The sequence below is a fragment of the Salvelinus sp. IW2-2015 genome, linkage group LG13, assembly GCF_002910315.2.
Source record: "Salvelinus sp. IW2-2015 linkage group LG13, ASM291031v2, whole genome shotgun sequence".
NCBI lineage: Eukaryota > Metazoa > Chordata > Actinopteri > Salmoniformes > Salmonidae > Salvelinus > Salvelinus sp. IW2-2015.
In genome coordinates, this window is record NC_036853.1 from 13,883,506 (window position 1) to 13,906,876 (window position 23,371).

The 23,371-nt window shown below is 42.8% G+C and overlaps 1 protein-coding gene and 1 long non-coding RNA gene across 2 annotated transcripts in view; one reads left to right on the forward strand and one right to left on the reverse strand.

Moving 5' to 3' along the window:
- LOC111972166 (nuclear factor 1 C-type-like) overlaps positions 1 to 23,371 on the forward strand; it is a 98,700-nt gene that overhangs the window by 7,904 nt on the left and 67,425 nt on the right. Inside the window, 1 exon segment of the mRNA XM_070446147.1 lies at positions 21,748 to 22,279. Coding sequence (XP_070302248.1) covers positions 21,748 to 22,279 — 532 coding nt within the window.
- Positions 1 to 23,371, reverse strand: part of LOC111972167 (uncharacterized) — a 28,797-nt gene that overhangs the window by 1,185 nt on the left and 4,241 nt on the right. The gene's annotated exons all lie outside the window — the stretch shown is intronic.

The following is a 23,371-nucleotide window of genomic DNA, read 5'->3' on the forward strand; positions in this document are numbered from 1 at the left end:
GGGGAGGATGGGTGTGCTACCATATAGCAAACCCAAACGTTGCGTGTTTGAATCACGTCATGGACTATTTTAGCTATGGCCCAAAAAATTGCCAAGGACTCCAGCCACCCTAGTCATAGACTGTTCTCTCTGCTACCGCACGGCAAGCGGTACCGGAGAGCCAAGTCTAGGTCCAAAAGGCTTCTTAACAGCTACTACCCCCAAGCCGTAAGACTCCTGAACTATTTGCATTGTCCCCCACCCCCATTTTTACACTGATGCTACTCTCTGTTTATTATCTATGCATAGTCACTTTACCTCTACCTATATGTACATATTACCTCAATTACCTCGAATACCTGTACTCCCGCACATTGACTCTGTACCGTTACCCCCTCTATATATATTTTTATTTTTTTATTTTTTATTTCAGTTTATTTTAGTAAATACTTTCTCAACACTTAAAAAAAAATTTAACTGCATTGTTGGTTAAGGGCTTGTAAGAAAGCATTTCACTGTAAGGTCTACACCGGTTGTATTTGGCGGATGTGACAAATCAAATTTGATTTGATTTAATTAGCTACTCTGCAACAACTTACTTACAACTTTTTTAACTACTTAGCTTGCACGTTAGCTAACCCAAACCTAGCCTTAACCCTACTTAGCTAGAATGTTACCTAACCCTAACCTTAACCCCTAACCCCTAGCCTAGCTAATGCTAGCCACCTAGCTATTGTTAACCACAAGAAATTGGAATTTGTGTAATACACACAAAATGTGTTGTGAAGAAAAATCATATAGTAAGACCTTTTCATGTGCCCCTCGCCAATTTTAAATAAGCAATGCTTATTAATAAGCTGTGATAGTGTGTTTGATCGACAATGTACTTTTATGTGTTTTAATCATGTGTTTTAATCCTCTATTTCTGTTATGCCCTGAGGCTTCTGAACACAACATCCTGATTGTTAAGAAGGCCACCTGAGGATAGCTGTATTTATGATCATAGACAATCTAACTGGTTGTTCATGTTAAATCCACGTATGCATGTTATTATATGTTTTCTGTTTATTAGCACAGCACCTGAACAGATTTGCTACAGACCTACTTTTAAAGATGCAAAACATATATTGAATGGCTGTGCTTCTGGCACCAACAGCTGACCTGTTCAAGAAACGTTTCTCATTATTTTAGTAAACACATTATACCTGCTCCTCAACCAAATGTACAGTACCAAGCTAGAGGCTGCAGGTGTTGCTAGCACTCATGGAAGGGAATTCACATTCTTTGACAGCAACTTGGTTTGTTAGAGCTGGAATAAAACTCTCATGGTTATTTATAAAAACCTGTGCCTTATCCGATCTTGATAAGAAAAGCTTCAAACTGGGATGGATAACAGTCAATCATTCCTGAAATTCACATCTGACTTTAATTAATTGAAAGGCTCCATATCCTCCTCTTTTTGACTGATTATTCATCATTCCCTCTCTCTCTTTCTCTCTCTCTCTCTCTTTCTCTTTCTCTCTCTCTTATAAATGTTCCCCTGACATACAGGAGGGGAGATTTTATATATAAGAGCGAGAGAGAGGGAGAGAGAGAGAACCTAGTTAATTTCTCCTGGATTTTCCACAGTAGAGAGCGGAACCCAATTAAATGACCCCCTAATGTGATTAAAGCAGTGGAGATGAGAGGACAGGGGTGTAGAAGAGACAGGGGCTCCCGCGCCTGTCCCTGGACCAGTCAACGCCAGACCAGGAGGCTACTGAGGACCCTCGCTACTCACTGGCATAATCTGACGATCTTTGGGTCCAGTCAGATCTCCTGTTTTTCCATCATTCTAATCATAAATCATCTTCCAAATCATATTTGATACTCTGTAGGACCCCACAATACATAAACATCTTTTGTAGAAACAGAACGATCTGTCATGTCAAGTTTATTTGTCATATGCACAGGTTACACATTGTACACAGTACTTTGAAATGCTTCATCTGTTTGTCTGTGGTCTGCTCTTCACCACAGTCAGTTTATTTCTCTATCTTGTTTGGGTTATTCTCCGTTGACCTGGTTGAGGACTGTTCTGGGCTCAGTGTTCATTGGCTCATTACACAGGTGGGTTTTAAATGGCTGTTGACTGGTCTCCCAAATGTTGTGTTTTTTTAGCAGCATGATTAACATCCATTATTAATCCAGCCATGAGTAGTTCTGCAGAAGGTTCCCTTTGGTGCGCTCTATGACGCTCGCAGACGCCTCTCCGAGACTCCATGTTGACTTTTTATACACAGTGTACTGTAATAGTGGCATCAGTATTGTATAGATATGTTCCTTTGTATTTTCAGGAAGGGAAAGGGACTGTGTTCGGTCCACTGCATATCCTGTACTTGCACTGTACAATGGAATTATGATTGACTATGCTACATAGTGCACCTTCAGATGTATAAATCTAAAAACTATGACTCAGGCTTTGCGTGTAGCTTACAAAAATAACAAACCATCCCAAAACATGAATATTTGACATAATTGTCTAGTTTACAAAATTACATAATTTTTTTCTCTCTCTCTCAGAGGTGGTAATGATTTGAAATGAATCTGTTCTAAACATAATGATAAAACAAATAATGATAAAGCAAAAACAGGTTTTTATAAATCTTTGCAAATTTATTACAAATAAAAAACGAAAATATCAATTTTACATAAGTATTCAGACCCTTCACTCAGTACTTTGTTGAAATACCTTTGGCAGTGATTACAGCATCGAGTCTTCTTGGGTATGATGCTACAAGCTTGGCACACCTGCATTTGGGGAGTTTCTCCCATTCTTCTCTGCAGATCATCTCAAGCTCTGTCAGGCTGGATGAGGAGCATCGCTACACAGCTATTTTCAGGTCTCTCCATAGATGTTCAATCGGGTTCAAGTCCGGGCTCTTGCTTGGCCACTCAAGGACATTCAGAGACTTGTCCCGAAGCCACTCCTGCTTTGTCTTGGCTGTATGCTTAGGGTCGTTGTCCTTTTGGAAGGTGAACCTTTGCTCCAGTCTGAAGCAGGTTTTCATCAAGGATCCCTCTGCACTTTGCTCCGTTCATCTTTGCTTCGATCCTGACTAGTCTCCAAGTCCCTGCCGCTGAAAAACATCCCCACAGCGTGATGCTGCAACCACCATGCTTCACCATAGGGATGGGGCCAGGTTTCCTCCAGACATGACGCTTGGCATTCAGGACAAAGAGTTCAATCTTGGTTTTAGCAGACCAGAGAATCTTGTTTCTCATGGTCTGAGAGTCCTTAAGGTGCCTTTTGGCAAACTCCAAGTGGGCTGTCATGTGTCTTTTTACTGAGGAGTGGCTTCCGTCTGGCCACTCTACCATAAAGGCCTGATTGGTGGAGTGCTGCAGAGATAGTTGTCCTAAATAAATAAATACAGTATGGGGATGAGGTAGTTGGATGGGCTATTTACAGATGGGCTATGTACAGCTGCAGTGATCTGTGAGCTGCTCTGACAGCTGGTGCTTAAAGCTAGTGAGGGAGATATGAGTCTCCAGCTTCAGTGATTTTTGCAGTTCGTTCCAGTCATTTGCAGCAGAGAACTGGAAGAAAAGGCGGCCAAACGAAGAATTGGCTTTGGGGGTGACCAGTGAGATATACCTGCTGGAGCGCGTGCTACGGGTGTGTGCTGCTATGGTGACCGGTGAGCTGAGATAAGATGGGGCTTTACCTAGCAAAGACTTGTAGATGACCTGGAGCCAGTGGGTTTGGCGACGAGTATGAAGCGAGGGCCAGCCAACGAGAGCGTACAGGTCACAGTGGTGGGTAGTATATGGAGCTTTGGTGACAAAACGGATGGCACTGTGATAGACTGCGTCCAATTTGTTGAGTAGAGTGTTGGAGGCTCTTTTGTAGATGACATCACCGAAGTCGAGGATAGGTAAGATGGTCAGTTTTAGAGGGTATGTTTGGCAGCATGCGTGAAGCATGCGAAATAGAATGCCGATTCTAGATTTAATTTTGGATTGGAGATGCTTAATGTGAGTCTGGAAGGAGAGTTTACAGTCTAGCCAGACACCTAGGTATTTGTAGTTGTCCACATATTCTAAGTCAGAACCGTCCAGAGTAGTGATGCTGGACGGGCGGGCAGGTGCGGGTAGCGATCGGTTGAAGAGCATGCATTTAGTTTTACTTGCATTTAAGAGCAGTTGGAGGCCACGGAAGGAGAGTTGTATGGCATTGAAGCTCATCTGTAGGTTAGTTAACACAGTGTCCTAAGAAGGGCCAGAAGTATACAGAATGGTGTCATCTGCGTATAGGTGGATCAGAGAATCACCAGCAGCAAGAGCGACATCATTGATGTATACAGAGAAGAGAGTCGGCCTGAGAATTGAACCCTGTGGCACCCCCATAGAGACTGCCAGAGGTCCGGACAACAGGCCCTCCGATTTGAAACACTGAACTCTATCAGAGAAGTAGTTGGTAAACCAGGCGAGGCAGTAGTTGGTGAAATAGCCGAGCAGTTGAGGTTGAAATGAAGTCAAACAAGCAGTAGGCCTAACAGAGGTGTGTTTTTCCTGGATATGACGTACGTGTGTCTGTGTGAGTACAGTATGTTTTGGAGAACCCTATCAACCTTATCTCTGGGTGACAGGAGGCAATGGGGTCTGCTACTATCATGTCCGCATCATGATGTGTCCACATGCCTGCATGCCTCTACATTGGCCCCTTCTGACAGTTATCGATGGGCCGTAGCGCATAGGAATTTTCAGTCTTGCCACCGGCTGTTGTTATATGAAGTCTATTACACTATTTTTTTGTTCGCTAGGCCATCTTTGTGTGCCTATGGGTTCCCTGGTTTTGTGGTTTATGATATCCACTGCAAGGGAAATTCCAGGATAATATCTCTGATATCAACTCTGAATCAATGGCCAATAAAACCAATTTTAAGTGTAACAAACTGGAACTATCAATTGCATGAATGGAAATTATACAACAGCACTACTAGAAAGTTCTGTCATGATGTCATGAATATGTTTTTGTATTATTACTCATTGCTTACTGAGCGAATAACAGCGTCTGTGATTGGGCCTTTAGAGTGTAGTTGAACCCAGAAAGATGTCACTTAGTCCAATGCGTGTTCTGATGGATGTCATGCGATGCAGATTGCAGACGGTGGCATCTTGTTCATGTCAGCCATGTCATAATGTGGAGTGGGCCCCGGCGATTCAGTCTCATTGTCAGTGTGCATGGCCTCAGAAATCATTTTAGTCCCGGGGTCATGCCCTGTCTGACTTTGTCATTGAGTTGGGGCAAAGGCATGAGCTGGTCTTAAGTAGGGCTCAGCGTGCTGGTCCGTGTCTCCCAGGCCTGGGACTGTAGAGACTGTAGGAAGCTATGGGAGTCAATAAAACGGCCCATATTTTCAGGCTCAAGGGGGACTTGGGCACTTTGATCCTCTAAATCAGAGGCCAATTGTTTTGCACTTAACAAGGTCAGAGCTCAAGTGGTTGTGTAGCATTGCTAAAACATTTTGCTCTGCTGTGAGATTCAGCAATGCATGACTGAGGACACTTGACCAATAATGCTGTTCTGAGCCATGTGGTGGTGATACAAAATCATTAATGTCCCAGTGCTTGGAAGGCTGCCACGGTGCCTCCTTTATTTAAAGAGGAGATTAAGCTGATCCTAACAGTTATAGGCCAATTTATATCTTGCCCTGTTTATTAAAAGTTTTGGAAAAACTTGTTAATAATCAAGTGACTGGCTTTCTTGATGTCTATTGAATTCTCTCTGGTATGCAATTTGGTTTCCGCTCTGGTTATGGATGTGTCACTGGAACCTTAAAGGTCCTAAATTATTTCACCACTTCCCTTGACTCTAAGCAATGTTGTGCTGCGATCTGTATTGACTGCCCAAGCTTTCGATACGGTAGGTCATTCCATTCTTTTGGGTCGGCTAAGAAGTATTGGTGTCTCCTGAGGGGTCTCCTGCCTGATTTACTAACTACCTCCCTCAAAGAGTTCATTGTTTAAAGTCAGAACATCTGCTGTCTCAGCCCCTTCCTGTTACCAATGGAGTACCCCAAGGCTCGATCCTACGCCCCCCGCTCTTCTCAATTTATATCAACAACATAGCTCAGGCAGTAGGAACCTCTCGCCTCTACTTATATGCAGATGATACAGTCTTATACTCAGCTGGCCTCTCCCTAGATTTTGTGAACGCTCTACAACAAACCTTTCTTAGTGTCCAGCAAGCTTTCTCTGCCCTTAACCTTGTTCTGAACAACTCCAAAACAAAGGTAATGTGGTTCAGTAGGAAGAATTGCCATCTCTGTATTCCCAGCACAAGACCCATTTGTTGATGCTTATTTATATAACCCTCATTGGCCTCACTCCTCCCTATCTGAGATACCTACTACAACCCTCATCCCCCCCAAAGCACACACATCCCTGGGTCACTCCTCTTTTCAGTTCGCTCTAGCTAGCGACTGGAACGAGCTGCAAAAAACACTCAAACTGGATAGTTTTATCTCTCTGTTGTGTTGCTACCATGTTGTGTTGTTGTCATGCTGTGTAGCTGCCATGTTGTGTTGTTGTCATGTTGTGTTGTGTTGCTGCTATGTTGTGTTTTTGTCATGTTGTGTTGCTGCCATGTTGTGTTGTTGTCTTAGGTCTCTCTTTATGTAGTGTTGTGGTTAGGGTTGGGTGGTATTCCGATTTTTATACCGTCATAGCGTTTCTGTACCATTCCGAGGTACACAGTATTACCAGAAGTGCACACAAGGGGCACTATTAAAAAAAGGAAAACAAATGTTTTTTCTTTTTACTCACAAAACAATTTAGGCATCAAGGATCTTGAATGTCTCTGCTGTAACCAAGAAACTTGATCTTGACATCTAGCCACTTAGCTAGCAAGTTAGCAAACCAAATGCATAGCTGGAGCCCTGAGCTGGATATTGTTTATTTGACTCTTCTTAGATTTGTCGTAGTTATACTTAACTTAACTTATAAGCAGTGATGTAAGGGTAGGCAACAACACATCTGCTACGCTGATCCTCAACACTGGGGCCCCTCAGGAGTGTGTGCTTAGACCCCTCCTGTACTCCCTGTTCACCCACAACTGCGTGGCCAAACACGACTCCAACACCATCATTAAGTTTGCTGACGACACAACAGTGGTAGGCCTGATCACCGACAACGATGAGACACCCTATAGGGAGTCATAGACTGTTTTCTCTGCTACCGCACGGCAAGCAGTACCGGAGCGCCAAGTCTAGGACCAAAAGGCTCCTTAACAGCTTCTACCCCCAAGCCGTAAGACTACTGAACAATTAATCAAATGGCCACACCGGATTATTTACATTGACACCCCCCCTCCCCATTTGTTTTTTACACTGCTGCTACTCGCTGTTTATTATCTATGCATAGTCACTTCACCCCTACCTACATGTACAAATTACCTCGACTAACCTGTACCCCTGCACATTGACTCGGTAACGGTACGCCCTGTATATAGCCTCGTTATTTTATTGTGTTACTTTTTATAATTTTTTACTTTAGGTTATTTGGTAAATATTTTCTTAACTCTTTATTGAACTGCACTGTTAGTTAAGGGCTTGTAAGTAAGCATTTCAGCGCAGGTGACTAATAAAGTTAGATTTTATTTGTAGCACGCACCCCCGCAGCCCCTCCCCCCCTAACGGTATTGAAAATTATACTGTCGATATTTGGAAATATCCCGCTATGCTGTATAAACGGTATATCGCCCAAGCCTAGTTGTGGTATATCTTTATTTTCTTTTTATCCCAGACCCGTCCCTACAGGAGGCCTTTTGCTTCTTGCTAGGCCCTCATTGTAAATAAGAATTTGTTCTTAATTGACTTGCCTAGTTAAATAAAGGTTAAATAAATGAAAAAAGTGTTTGGTACAATTTAATGAAGAACAAATGGATCATTGATCAGATAGAGTATACATATGTCTACTCTGTAGCCTGCATAACACACAGAAAAAACACTGCCAGAGAGAGAGAGATTGCTTTGGCAATGTTAACATATATTTCCCATGCCAATAAAGCCCTTGAATTGAATTGAATTGAATTGAATTGAATTGAATTGAGAGAGAGAGAGAGAGAGAGCTGGGAAAGAGGGAGAGCAAAAGGAGAGCGTCTGCTAAATGACTTAAATGTAATGTAATGTAATGTGTTGAAAAGCTATCGATTTTGAGACATGACTCCACTGTGCCATTTTCCGTTATGCTGCACCAATCAATGGAGCTAATGTCTGACTGCCTGTCTGTTTCTGCCCTACTAGCACACCTGCGATCAGAGCCAGGCTGGCAGTGTTGTCAGTTTCAATGGCAGGCTGCAGCAGTGGTCTTGTTCCCACACTTAGGGCCTAACAACCTAACCGTGGTGGTGGTCTCAGCTGCAGTCTCATCCTGCTCTCAGAACTTGACTTTCAGTCCTCATGGGTACAAACCAGATCATTTCTTGACAGCTTGCCTCTCTCTCTCTCTCTCTCTCTCTCTCTCTCTCTCTCTCTCTCTCTCTCTCTCTCTCTCTCTCTCTCTCTCTCTCTCTCTCTCTCTCTCTCTCTCTCTCTCTCTCTCTCTCTCTCTCTCTCTCTCTCTCTCTCTCTCTCTCTCTCTCTCTCTCTCTCTCTCTCTCTCTCTCTCGCTCTCTCTCTCTCTCTCTCTCTCTCTCTCTCTCTCTCTCTCTCTCTCTCTCTCTCTCTCTCTCTCTCTCTCTCTCTCTCTCTCTCTCTCTCTCTCTCTCTCCTCTCTCTCTCTCTCTCTCTCTCTCTCTCTCTCTCTCTCTCTCTCTCTCTCTCTCTCTCTCTCTCTCTCTCTCTCTCTCTCTCTCTCTCTCTCTCTCTCTCTCTCTCTCTCTCTCTCTCTCTCTCTCTCTCTCTCTCTCTCTCGTTCTCTCGCTCTCTCTCTCTCTCTCTCCTCGCTCTCTCTCCTCTCTCTCTCTCTCTCTCTCTCTCTCTCTCTCTCTCTCTCTCTCTCTCTCTCTCTGTCTGTGTATGAAAAAGCCAGGGGAGGGTGGGAGAGGACAGATGCAAAGTAAGTTATTTGAAGTGAGACACGGACCCAAAAAATTAATCATATTGCATTTCCAGGAAAGTGGGCTTATCAGGGGTTTCACCTTGAATCAGCAGAGTATTTTCAGCTTGGGTTCATCATTCTGGCACTGACGGAGGTGGAGAGATACGTTTGAATTTTTGCTTTAAACTGTGTAATTGTGAATCTGTATTCGCACTAGGGCTAGGCGACATGGCCTAAAAATCATATCTTTATTATTTTCAAACTTATGTGCTTATACTGTATATATATATATAAACTTATATATATATAATTTTTTGTAAAGTTTTCTCTAAATAAGCTTTGTGATACAATAAGGTCAAATACACTGTATTTAAAACAGTAAGCTATAATCTAATGAATTCAGGGCTTGTGAAATTATGTGTCCACAATCATAAGACCCACTAATATTGTAATTATTTTATCAAAATTGTTTAACCAGCTTTTTTGCAGTAATCACTGATCTGGCTTTTAAGTCTATGAAAATGCCCCTTTTGTTACAAATGTAACCAGAACTATGCATAATGCACATTCGCTTCTTGTTGCAGGCATAATAGAAAATCAAAACAGATCTCTCAAGCACAAGCCCACGTGCTAGTGAGTAACCAGCTAATCTTTATAGGAATCTTTATATGTCAGGTTTAGCCTACTTGGATCTACACTGAACAAAAATATCAACGCAACATGTAAAGTATTGGTCCCATTTTTCATGAGCTGAAATAAAAGACCCCAGAAATGTTCCATATGCACAAAAAGCTTATTTCTCTCAAATGATGTGCACAATTTTGTTTACATCCCTGTTAGTGACCAGTTCTCCTTTGCCAGGATAATCCATCCACCTGACAGGTGTGGCATATCAAGAAGCTGATTAAACAGAATGATCATTACACAGGTGCAGCTTGTGCTGGGGACAATAAAAGCCACTAAAATGTGCAGTTTTCTCACACAACCCAATGCCACAGATGTCTCAAGTTTTGAGGGAGTGTGCAATTGGCATGCTGACTGCAGGAATATCCACCAGAGCTGTTGCCAGATAATTGGATGTTAATTTATCTACTGTAAGCCACCTCCAAGGTCGTTTTAGAGAATTTGGCAGTACGTCCAACCGGCCTCACAACCTCAGACCACATGTATGGCGTCGTGTGAGCGAGAAGTTTGCTGTTATCAACATTGTGAACAGAGTGCACCATGGTGGCCGTGGGGTTATGGTATGGGCTGGCATAAGCTACTGACAACGAACACAATTGCATTTTATTAATGGCAATTTGAACGCACAAAAATACCATGACGAGATCCTGAGGCCCATTTTTTTTTTTTGGAATCTGTGACCAACAGATACATATCTGTATTCCTAATCATGTGAAATCCATAAATTATGGCCTAATACATTTATTTCACTTGACTGATTTCCTCATTTGAACTGTAACTAAATTGTTGCATGTTGCGTTTATGTTTTTGTTCAGTATATTTTATAGCTAACAGGGCAGAACAGTTAAATTGTTATGAACGCTCCCTTCTGTCTGTCTCCAACTGTTTGAACAGCATGCTAGCCTGTCCACTTTGTTCAGATGTTGAAATCAAGTGGCCTAGCTTATTTCTCAGAATGAGAACAAGTTGGCAATTCCATACATAATTGTGTTTTATGCTTATTGCACATTTATAAAACAGACTTGGCAAATATTGTCGCATTGTGTTTTGGTGTCCAAATGATCGATTCTGTTAGCCCAAACCTCTAATGCAAATAGCGAGTTGAAACCCCTTGTCTGAGAGGAAAAAGTGATATCTCATCTTTGTTGTTGCGAGTGGCAGGCCACCGACAGCTGCAACCAACCATAGAAATACAATCCATAGATGGCAGTTCCCATAAGACTTTCATCCATTGCTAGTCTACCCAGTCAAATGACCAGGGTAAGAGGTTACAAAACCCTTTCTATGGATTATATGTCTATAGCAACAAGCTGTAGCCTATATTTGTCTCGCATGCTGCCCAAACTGCAGCGTTCCCGACTGTAGACATACATGTAACTGCCAAAATAAAGGAAACACTTGAGTAAACAAGGGATGTTATGGTGTGAGGTGCATTTGCCTGGCATGGTTTAGGTCCACTTGTAGAATCTATGCCAAGGCGCGTTGAAGCTGTTCTGGCAGCTCGTGGTGGCGCAATTACCCTTTTAAGACGCTCAATGTAGGTGTTTCCTTAATTTTGTGCTTGTGATAAAACTTAAATCCACAGTTATTTTTTTATAAACTATTGATTCTCTGTGGCTAAATGATGCTCTCTGGTGTATTCTGAACATTGAGAGCGGGCTCCTGTGGTTGGATAATAAAATATAATCATAAAAAAAATACTTTATATTTTTGCCTCTTGGGCCCAGCCCCTGACTCACACAATTGACCAGTCACATGTATTTATTATGCAGTTTTTATTTCATATTTTATTAATCAGTTACCCAATCAAGGCATAGCCCCCCCATTTACCCACGTGGGCCCCTACCTCCTCTCCTCCCTCCTTCTGAAGATTAGCAGAGCGGCAGCAGGCAGCAGCAGGCTGTCTACACTCATTGAGAGCAGGCTCCTGAGTCTTCTTGTGGTTGACGCTTGCAGTGAAAAAATATGAAATATATACTACACATATAATAATGTTTTAATTTTAATTTTATATTTGTATATTTTTTGCTGCCTCTTGGGCCCCCCATGGGCCAGGGCCCAGGTGTTTCATTAATCTGGCCCTGCAAACGGCACAAAAGCCACTAAGGAGATGAGACCGAAACGACAACATGAGAACAAGTGGACATAAATGCTCATAAAAATGAAAAAAAATGAAATGCTTGTTTCTTGTGATACAGGTATTTGGAATATCATGCAAAAACATACATTAGAATTAATCAAATTAATTTGATATATCGCCCAGCCCTAATTTGCACTTCTTGAATCTTTCGTCATGACATTACTGGGTTTCTCTAGTCATCCGAGGATCTAAAACATATGGTTGATGACGTCTCAGAATGGCATAGGAAACACCAAACTCTCTCCCTCCCACAAACAAACCAAAAGATCACAGATTCAGTCATGACTGAAATATAAATTTAAATAGCTTACACAAATGTGCTATCTTAATTTGACCAGTTTCTCACAGCTGGAAAATAATCATGCAGCAACAGAAAATGTGAATTATTATGTGGATTATAATTAATGGCCATTTTTGTAGTGGTTGATACATTTTTCTTTAGGGCAAATCAAGTCTGACATGTGAAAGTGGAAATTACAAACTTTAGAAGCCTTCAATACACTACAATTTGCATTTCCTGCTGCGCAGGGAAATTCTCTGAAATAACAGTGATCAAATTAAGAGTGTAAATCTGTAGATTTGTATTTTGATCCCAATGTCACAGTTTATGTTCACTACTGGAACGGTTAAGATGCTGTGATTTCTTGAACGGTTCTCAAATCTTGAGATTTGCAATTAGAAAACTTACCCCCATCATTCCCATGCTACTAAATTATGTTTTCTCACGTTGAAAGGACTTATGTTTGATGTTTTGAAGACGAGGCAAGACGACATTATCAGTTACTCTCTCAGGATGTCTTTTACTATAACAGCCCTTTGCCAAGCCTAGACAGCCAGACTCTCACATGTTCAACCGTCCTATGTACACACAGACATGCATGGTCATTATCTCACAGTCTCCTTTCCCACGTTAGGGTCTCTCATGGGATGTGTTGAAGGCCCACAGAGGCCTGTCTCAAATCAGCCCAGACACACGGCTGCTTGTGCTACTTAAACCCAAGGCAAACGCAGGGATTACACTACATGACCAAAAGTATGTGGACACCTGTTCTTTGAACATCTCATTCCAAAATCATGACCATTAATATGGAGTCGGTCCCCCCTTTGCTGGTTATAACAGCCTCCACTCTTCTGGGAAGGCTTTCCACTAGATGTTGGAACATTGCTGCGGGGTCTTTTTTCCATTCAGCCACAAGAGCATTAGTGAGGTCGGGCACTGATGTTGGGTGATTAGGCCTGGCTCGCAATCGGCATTCCAATTCATCCCAAAGATGTTCAATGGGGTTGAGGTCAGGGCTCTGTGCAGGCCAGTCAAGTTCTTCCACACAAATCTCAACAAACCACTTCTGTATGGACCTCACTTTGTGCACGGGTGCATTGTTATGCTGAAACGGCAAAGGGCCTTCCTCAAACTGTTGCCACAAAGTTGGAAAAACGGAATCGTCTAGAATCTGTAGCGTTAAGATTTCCCTCCACTGGAACTAAGGGGCCTAGCCCAAACCATGTAAAACAGCCCCATACCATTATTCCTCCTCCACCAAACATTAGTTGGCACTATACAGTTGGCACTATGCATTGAGGCAAGTAGTGTTCTCCTGGCACCCGCCAAACCCAGATTCGTCCGTCGGACTGCCAGATGGTGAAGCGTGATTCATCACTCCAGAGAACGCGTTTACACTGTTCCAGAGTCCAATGGCGGCGAGCTTTACACCACTCCAGCTGACACTTGGCATTGCGCATGAGGATCTTAGGCTTGTGTGTGGCTGCTCGGCCATGAAAACCCATTTCATGAAGCTCCCGATGAACAGTTCTTGTGCTGACGTTGCTTCCAGAGGCAGTTTGGAACTCGGTAGTGAATGTTGCAACCGAGGACAGACGATTTTGTGCTTCAGCACTCGGTGGTCCCGTTCTGTGAGCTTGTGTGGCCTACCACTTCACGGCTGACCCGTTGTTGCTCTTAGACATTTCCACTTCACAATACGAGCACTTAGAGTTGACCGGGGCAGCTCTAGTAGGGCAGAAATTTGATGAACTGACTTGTTGGAAAGTTGTCATCCTATGATGGTGCCACGTTGAAAGTCACTGAGCTCTTCAGTAAGTCCATTCTACTGCCATTGTTTGTCTATGGAGATTGCATGGCTGTGTGCTCGATTTTATGCAACTGTCAGCAACGGGTGTGGCTGAAATTGCCAAATCCACTTATTTATAGGGGCGTCCACATACTTTTGTATTTTGTATAGTGTAGATCCGTCAACATAAAGCATGTATTGTTAATGGCATGCAGTGGAGTTAATTGTTTATTTGCCACTTCTTTACAATTAATAGCAGAGAATTATGCACCCTCACTACTCACACTGAGACTGATTTAATGTTGTTGTCTCATTCAGCTTCAGACTTCAGTCTTTTCTAAGAAGAAGAAGAAGAAGAAGAAGAGCCATGGACAATGGCCATAATCAGTGGTGTAAATAGTACCCAATTTTCATACTTGAGTAAAAGTAAAGATACCGTAATGGAAAATGACTCAAGTAAAAGTAAAATCACCCAGTAAAATACTACTTGAGTAAAAGTCTAAAAGTATTTGGTTTAAAATATACTTAAGTATCAAAAGTAAATACTAAAATATACTTAAGTATCAAAAGTAAAAGTATAAATAATTTCTAATTCCTTATATTAAGCAAACCAGATGGCACCATTTTATTGTTTTTGAAATTTACGGATAACCAGGGGCCTGCTACAACATTCACACATTATTTACAAATTAAGCCTGTGTGTTTAGTGAGTCCACCAGATCACAGACAGTAGAGATGACCAGGGATGTTCTCTTGATAAGTGTGTGAACTGGACCATTTTCCTGTCCTGCTAAGCATTCAAAATGTAATGAGTACTTTTGGGTGTCAAGGTGTGGAGTAAAAAGTACAATATTTTCTTAAAGAATTTAGTTCAGTAAAAGTAGTGAAAAATATAAATATTAAAGTAAAGTACAGATACCCAAAAAACTACTTAAGTAGTACTTTAAAGTATTTTTACTTAAGTACTTTGCACCACTGGCCATATTAACCCACTTTTGGAGAGAATGAGTGATCTGTTCATCAACACTAATAAAGAACTTTGACGTGGAAATTGCAGATGGGTTTTCCCCAGTATTTAATTGAGTCATAGTGAGTATGGCGTGTCTGACTCTGAACTCATACTGCCGCATAGTGAGTATGGCGTGTCTGACTCTGAACTCATACTGCCGCATAGTGAGTATGGTGTGTTTGACTACTGAACTCATTACTGCCGCATAGTGAGATATGGTGTGTTTGACTCTGAACTCATACTGCCGCATAGTGAGTATGGTGTGTTTGACTCTGAACTCATACTGCCGCATAGTGAGTATGGTGTGTTTGACTCTGAACTTATACCGACGAAACACAAAATACAGCTTGTTAGATCAACATTTCAAAGGTCAGAATGTTCCCTTTCAGTTGACGGAGCACCTCCATAGTTGTGAGACCGTCACAAAGCTGTAGCCTCCATGTGGGACAGCAAAGGAGATCGACAGAGTGAGCTAACCCAAATACTGCAGTGAGTCTTCCCTCCTCTGTAGCTTGCTGCCTCTGTTCCAGTGCCCATCCCTCCTCCCTGCCCTCTATTGTCATTGTGCGTGGCTGAGGGCTGACTCAGCGATTGTGCAGCTACTAGGCAGGATGACTCACTGCTGGAAGTCAACACAACATCCCCTTTGACCCACTTAACATGCACAGCCATACCACGGCCCTGCTGGAAACAGGCCGACACTTTCCCTAACTATTTATTACTCAGTAATGGAGCTAACAGTTATTTAGATATCCACATTCAGTATCACGCAGGGACATTCCTGTAATAGAGATGAGTGGTGAGATTGGTGCAGTCTTGGGGTTATTACTGATCGTTTGTTCTTGACGGGAACGATGCTTTTCACATCGTAACTGACCAAGGAAGGTTTGCCTCTGAAAAAGTGGAATTGTGCTGATGGTCTGGAGGAGATGGACACTGCAGACACTTTCATGGACGGTCAGTGTCTAGCCAGTCACACCCTAGTCACTTTCCTTCTAAATCTGGTTCCCTCTACAGTGATGTGCCGTTTTGTAGGTGTAGTTGGCTGGCAGTGTGGTTAGAAGGTCTTTGGTACTAGCAGAGAGCATTTTTCTGATTTCTTGGCAATCAGCTGTTTTAGTATTCTACGACCATTAGCATTGAAATGAGAGAGGGAAGGAGATTTTGCCATTTTCATCCAGAGCCTCTGGCGATTGCTGCAGTTACAGTGCAGGATGGGGTGTGGAGGGAGGAATTCTTGTCATGAAAGCTTAGAAAGGCATAAATTCTGAGCATAATGAATTCAACATCACACTTGCCTCGATAAAGAGAATATGGGGGGAAAAATACAGCTCTTCAGTTTAAGTTGATGTTATAATACCGTACCTACAATATTCACAATGCAAAATAGGGTAAGGCTATACCAACCTTCCTGATGACAAAGGTGGTAGATTCTGTAGAAGTAATTTGAAAGTTCCATAGCTTAGATGTGTTATTTCATCAACTGTAAGAATACTTTCCACCCTCTCCTTCTTTGCTTGGGTTGTGACACGTGCTTGGCACAAAGTGTGACCATGGCAACATTGTGCATCTGACCACAACTCCACCATTCTCTCATTCGCTAGAAAGACCAACCCCCCTCCGGAAAAGGATTTGCAAAGAAATTACATTCTCTGTTTAAGACATAATAAAAATGGTATCCGAGCAACGAGCAGGAATAAAAACACATCTCCCTGGGCTCTGCAAAAACAAAATGATTAAATTACTGCACAAACACAGCTGTGATGGTCATGTCTTTCCTCTATGAGCAGGGCTCTGGACTCAGGTTATTTCTGGCCACTCTGACTCCAGTCAGTAGCCACCAGTATATACTATTGAATGGCCAAACTGATAGGTGCACAGAACAGATATCTTAGCAGGCCTCTGCTCTAAGCTGAGCTGCCTTCAGACCCAGGCTCTGATCAAAGATCTGCAGTCGGTCTGCCATATGGGAACTCATTCATCACCTCTGTTTATCAATAACATTCTCATCGTCAGAGTGTAAACAAATCTGAAGTCAAAGCAACCTTTTGATTTTGATTGTAGAAAAACCTTAGCATTCCATTGGAGCGGGTCCCTGCCCAGTATGGAAAGGAGAGAGAGGGTCCGCTTCTCAACTCCTTCCCTCAACTCCTTTACTCTGCACGGCTTTCTCATCCTCGTCTTTAATTCTGTAGTTATGAATGGATCAACATTTACAGAATGGTTAACTGGAGGAAAATGGGGGAGGGTCATGCTTCTTCCATTTCAGTGAAGGGGAGGGTTTAGTATTTTTTTTTTATCTAGTCCAGGGGAGGGTCATGTCATTTGTAATTGATGAAATGTCTATATTTCTCAGTATTGTAGAACTAGTTGCTTATTAGACTATATATCGATGTGTGCCCGATGCCCCCCCTCATCTCTGATTCAACGCTGGGCACGCAATATTAAGTCTGCCTATTTTTTGGGGATAGGCCTAGTCCAAAAATGCATTATCTTGCGCACGGACTAGCCTATAGCCCCAGGGTTCCCCAACTGGTGGTCCAAGTCCGAATTTGGCCCCCGACCATCCGCTCAAGAACAAATCGGCCCACGACTGAATCTAGTTGATGATCCCTGTTATAGCCTATGTTCAGTTCAGTTTGAGAAGGATAGCGCAAAGATGAGGAGGACCGGAGGTCAACTTTGATAGTTTCCTACTACTGTAATAGATTTTATTAAAAACAATGTATTTCTTGCCCATGATGTATTTATCATAGTTATTGACCTCACAATAAGCCAGTTTCGAATAACTTACATTGTGGTGCTGGAACTTGAAGCAGCAGTCGCAGCACAATCAATCGGAAATGGACAGCTCATGGTGCTGAAAGTAGGCAAATTCGAGTAGGCATAATTAATTTACACCGTACTCATGTTTAATTAGACTTTACTAACAACAAGAGGGCTTTGTGTTAGAGCATATGTCTTCCTATTTAAGAAATAAGAGGTAGGCCTACTTGTTTTACAGACGAAATTAAGCTATAGGCTGCTATACCCATTGATTTGTCTGTCAATTCCTCCACCCACCATGCAGTCTTTGAATAGTCCTACCTCTGTGTCAGTGAAGGCTGTTAAATTAAAACCAAAACTGGAATTGAGAGCGTATGAGAAGGTATGCATGCCATAGGCTTACATTTAATTACAGAAAATGGCAAAAAGCACAGGCCTATATATAAGGATTGGTTATATAAAGTTATCTATAACAGCGCTTAGGTCCGCGATGCTGTATGCCATAAACATGCTGTAAAATACCCGGGAAAGATGTGACTCCGGTGCATAAGGGGATATCATTGTTTCGTTTCTTTGACATTCAGAGGCTGAGCTACAACCTTCTATAGCCGAGGAGACAAAAATTGACTTTGCTTTGGAAGTAATCTAATTCTGTCACTATGAATTGAGCTATTCACTTTCTGTGTACAAGATGTTTAAACCCAGACAGCATTTAGGGAAACACTTGTAACCTACACTAGCTGGGCTAAGCCACGGAAGAAGAGCAGCCAGCAGTTAATGCTTAACATCTTCTGCATCAGTAGGCTTAATCTGTCTGGGGTGGAAAGGTAGGCCTAACCTTTGCAAGTAACATGCTCAGATTCCTTATGACTTCTCAGATTTAATTATTTGCAAACAGGGAGAGTTTCGTTGCAAACATGTCACACCGGTTTGGCATTGGAGAAATATGATAAGATGAACACATGGACCTATCTCTCTGTCCATTCTTAGCATGTCATTTCTGTCATTTGTGTGGTATTAAAAAAGATTATGCTAATATGTAAAATGACACAGAATTGCATGAAATAGGATGATAGACGCATGCAATGCTTTTACTATAAAGGAGATCTTTTCACCCCTACTCTTTTCCACAGTGGTCTGCAAACCCAACCCCTTCTGGCCCGCAGCCCTGTACACTATCAAAATTCCTGTGTTGCCATGTAATGCTTGCAGGACGAAAAACTGTTTTTAAAACTGCATATCTAAGGCTCTGGTCTGTCCAAGAAGTGATGGTAAACGGTATAGACATGTTCTCTGCTATCCACTTTGTTTTAGTTGTTATTTTGGGCATAGGTGAGGGTCACTATTTTTTTTTCTTCTAGCGTTCAGGGAGGGTTTAGGGGGATGGCCATCCATTTTCATTTCAGAGAGGTCCGATTTTCTCCATGTAAGTAACCCTTATCATAAATAACGTTCACTACCTTAACGTTCGATAAGGCAACACTAGTTTCACCGCTAGGTTAATGGGTACTTTTAAATGATGGTCTCAGACCTCTATTCAGCTGTACAGTTAAGAAACTGTCCTGTATTGCTGTGGGGTTGGGACAGAGAGACGGTAGGGCACAGGTGAAAGAAGGACAGGTTTGTGTGGCTAGAGGCTACCATTAGGGGCCTGTAAAAGTCTAGTTTGCACAGATGGATGCTGTAGCTAGGGGGTATGTGGATGGAGGGAGCTATGAAAACATAAGGACCTCATAAAAGGGAGGCAGGGATAAGTGGAAAAGAGGGACATGCCCTAAAGTCCAGAAATGCACGTTTGGAGTTCACTGTAAATGTCATGGAAATATTTAAAAAATAGGAACTAACCTCAATGAAAGTATATTAGTGTTTACTTTTGCTGCAGGGGTGGTTGGTGTTCATATTCCAGCTCAATGTGTTTAATGAGAGGAACTCTATCCATGGGCCAGACAGGGGAACATCCATGGTCAGGAGTCTTGTCTATGTGGGCTAGACACAAATAGGCAAGATAGGCACCCAATTGAGAAGTATACCACACATTGAAAATGGACTTGGCCTTGTACTCAAATTGTTACAATATCTTGAGTCTTTCCCCCCCTAAACGTTTTGTGGTGTTATCATTTGGCTAAAACACATATGATTATGAATGCCTGAAATGGCAGCTAACCTCTCTTCATCTTGACTGGAGAGCCGCAGCTCTGTTGTAAACGTTCTCTACAAAAACCAAACGTTATGTAACCGTTAAATAGACATACTGGGAGTTTGTTGTACCCGTGGCAGTGTTGAATTGCCTCTTTTTGGAAATTCATAAAGCCCCAGATTGTCTGTCTGGTTTCCAGGCCTCTGGTTTCTATCATGAGAGTTTCTCTCTGCTCTACTTGTTAGCTTTGGAACATTTACACAGTAACTCTATCTCTTCTCCATGATCCCTCTTCCGGCCCTGATTGTACATACTTGTGTATGTGCGCTGTGCATTCAGCAGGGCCAAGACAAAGGACTCTGAACCCCAAAATTACAGCCGACTGTTTTCTTTGAACCCTGTTTAGATATAAAGTTGACATAAGTGAAGCGGACATGAAAACACAATTTGTCCTGCTGTTACTGTTTAAAATAGGATGTATAAAACTGGTTTCCTCTTCTCAGTGGAGTCGTTGCTTTGAATATATTTGTTTTATAACTGTCCTGAATAGGAACACAGTGAAGCCAGACTAAATAAACGTGAAATAAAGGATGCTGTCTCTGCCACCACAGATGCTTTATTACGATTAAACTTCAAAAAGCATAAACCTTATCATACAGAATGCCCTCAAGGACATGATGCATCTTTTATTTAATGCAAACAGTAGTAAAATAATACACTAGCCATCCCTGGATCAAATGTAATGTTGGTATGGGAGGAATGATTAAAAGAAATAGATATATCTGAAACCGATGTCGTCTGCTCAGAGCAGGATGCCATGGTTGAGAAAGCTGGAAGCATTTAAAATGTTGTGCTGCTGAGAGCAGTACTGCAGACTGTTTATTGCATGAGATCTGCAGTGTAATACAGTCATGTCCAATTACACTCCCTGGGCCGGCTCCTAGGGCCTGTATGGGCTCTCTGAAGCACCTTCACACTCCACTCCAACCTCTCTGTGTGGACACCAAGAATCCCATAGAGACGCCATTAACCAACACGTTAACCCTTTGAGGAAGGAAATCCTACAATGTTCTATTTTGGAGTGTTACAGTTAATTGAAAGAGATGATGATCACTGGAGAGTTGATATTGTGACACCGGTATTCCACAAAGGTTTAAACCTCATGGACACCAGGGTAAATACACAAAACCTAAAGGGCAGCATGAGAAGTGGGTTGTACAGATTTGAGCACTGTACTCGCAATAAATCTTTAACTCAGCTTGTATGTGCAAATGACATTTTATTACATTTGGATGGATGACCCCTTTGCACACAATCACTCAATTAATGGGCCTTCATGAGCAAGAACAAACACATACATACATATGCATGCATTTATAGCCTATGATGTGCTCATAAACAAACCTTAGTCTATACATTGTTTGGCTAAACCTGCAGACACGCAAACACATGCACGTAGGCACCATGCCTATATAATAGACTATATCGTTTTGCGTATTATATGTGCAAATTATCTCTGAATGCCTTTTATAGGGCAGGCTGGTGCATATGGGATTTTTGCTCAGTGAAAATATGGAAGTAATTAGAGATACCAAGAGAACATTGCTCAATCGTTGTGGGCTAAACAGCAAAGCAGCTGTGGCTTGTGAGGTGCCCAAAAGTCCTGCAGATGTATATTTTGTTTGTTGAAAATCTGACCAAAAGAAGGCAAATAATCAACAAAACATAATTGAATAAATGATTACTGTTGGTGGTGGTGTTCCACTGAGCATGGAGACAAAGAACCACTATGGTTGCACTTTTCTTTATTTACAGTAATTGGTTCCATACACATGTACTGTATACACTGTTATAGGTTACGGTTCATACAGCATGGTCGCTTCTGGTACATTTATGTAGAAAGTAGTACTTACCCCTTTCTTCTTGTTCACTTATCCAGGATGAGTTTCATCCGTTCATCGAGGCCCTTCTGCCGCATGTGCGTGCCTTCGCCTACACCTGGTTCAACCTGCAGGCGCGCAAACGCAAGTACTTCAAGAAGCACGAGAAAAGGATGACTAAGGACGAAGAGCGGGCGGTGAAGGACGAGCTGCTGGGAGAGAAGCCCGAGGTCAAGCAGAAGTGGGCGTCGCGTCTGCTGGCCAAACTGCGCAAGGACATCCGGCCCGAGTGCCGCGAGGACTTTGTGCTGTCCATCACAGGGAAGAAGCCCCCCTGCTGCGTCCTCTCCAACCCCGACCAGAAGGGCAAGATGAGGAGGATCGACTGCCTGCGTCAGGCCGACAAGGTGTGGAGGCTGGACCTGGTTATGGTCATCCTGTTCAAGGGCATCCCGCTGGAGAGCACGGACGGAGAGCGCCTGGTCAAGGCTGGGCCATGCAACAACCCCATCCTCTGTGTCCAGCCACACCACATCAGCGTCTCGGTCAAAGAGCTGGACCTCTACCTGGCCTACTTCGTACAGGAGAGAGGTACTGCACTGCACTCACATTCTCGCTAGTGTTTTATCAAAGGTTCCTTGTGCATCAGTGTCATGTCAGTGGAGGAAGTCTACATAGATGCTGTGGCGTAGTGAAAAACTGTTGACTCAGAGGAGTATCTTTTGAACAACCACTTTACTGAGTCACACAGCACTGTAGAAGTTGGTATTGAGAGAGCGAGGGGATACCTAGTCGGTTGTACAACTGAATGCATTCAACTGAATAGTGTCTTGTGCATTTAACCCAACCCCTCTGAATCAGAGAGGTGCGGGGGATTGTCTGAATGGGGGTTAACTGCCTTGCTCAAGGGCAGAACAGCAGATTTTAGCACCTTGCCAGCTCACGGATTTGAACCAGAAACATTTCAATTACTGGCCCAGCGATCTTAACCACTAAGCTACCTGCCGCCCCGAGAGAGCGAGAGAGACAGATAGTTAGCGAGAGAGAGAGAGAGCAAGCGAGAGAGAGAGAGAGAGAGAGAGAGAACAGATAGTTAGAGCGAGAGAGAGGAGGCAAGAGAGAGAGGGAGAGAGAGAGAGAGAGAGAGAGAGAGAGAGAGAGAGAGAGAGAGACGAGAGAGAGAGAGAGAGAGAGAGAGAGAGAGAGAGAGCAGAGAGAACGATAGAGATAGTTAGGCGAGAGAGCAGAGAGAGAGCAAGCGAGAGAGAGAGAGAGAGAGAGCAAGCGAAGAGAGAGAGAGAGAGAGACAGATAGTTAGCGAGAGAGAGAGAGCAAGCAGAGAGAGACGAGAGACAGAAGCGAGAGAGAGAGAGAGAGTGAGAGAGAGCAAGTGCGAGAGAGAGGAGAGAGAGAGAGAGGAGAGAGAGAGAGAGAGAGAGAGAGAGGAGAGAGAGAGAGCAAGCGAGAGAGAAGAAAGTAGAAGAAAAAGAAGAGAAATTAACTGGAGCCAAAGGCCTGACAGTGTAAATCAATTTTAAATTAGCATGGATTTCGAATGCAGCCTCAGAGATGTGTTAAAATGTACAGTGTTTAATAAAGGGTGTAGCCTGGTAGTTAGAGGGGAACGCTGGGCACCAGCTGATGGCACAGACAGGCCAGGCAGGCTGCCTCTCTAGGGTAGAG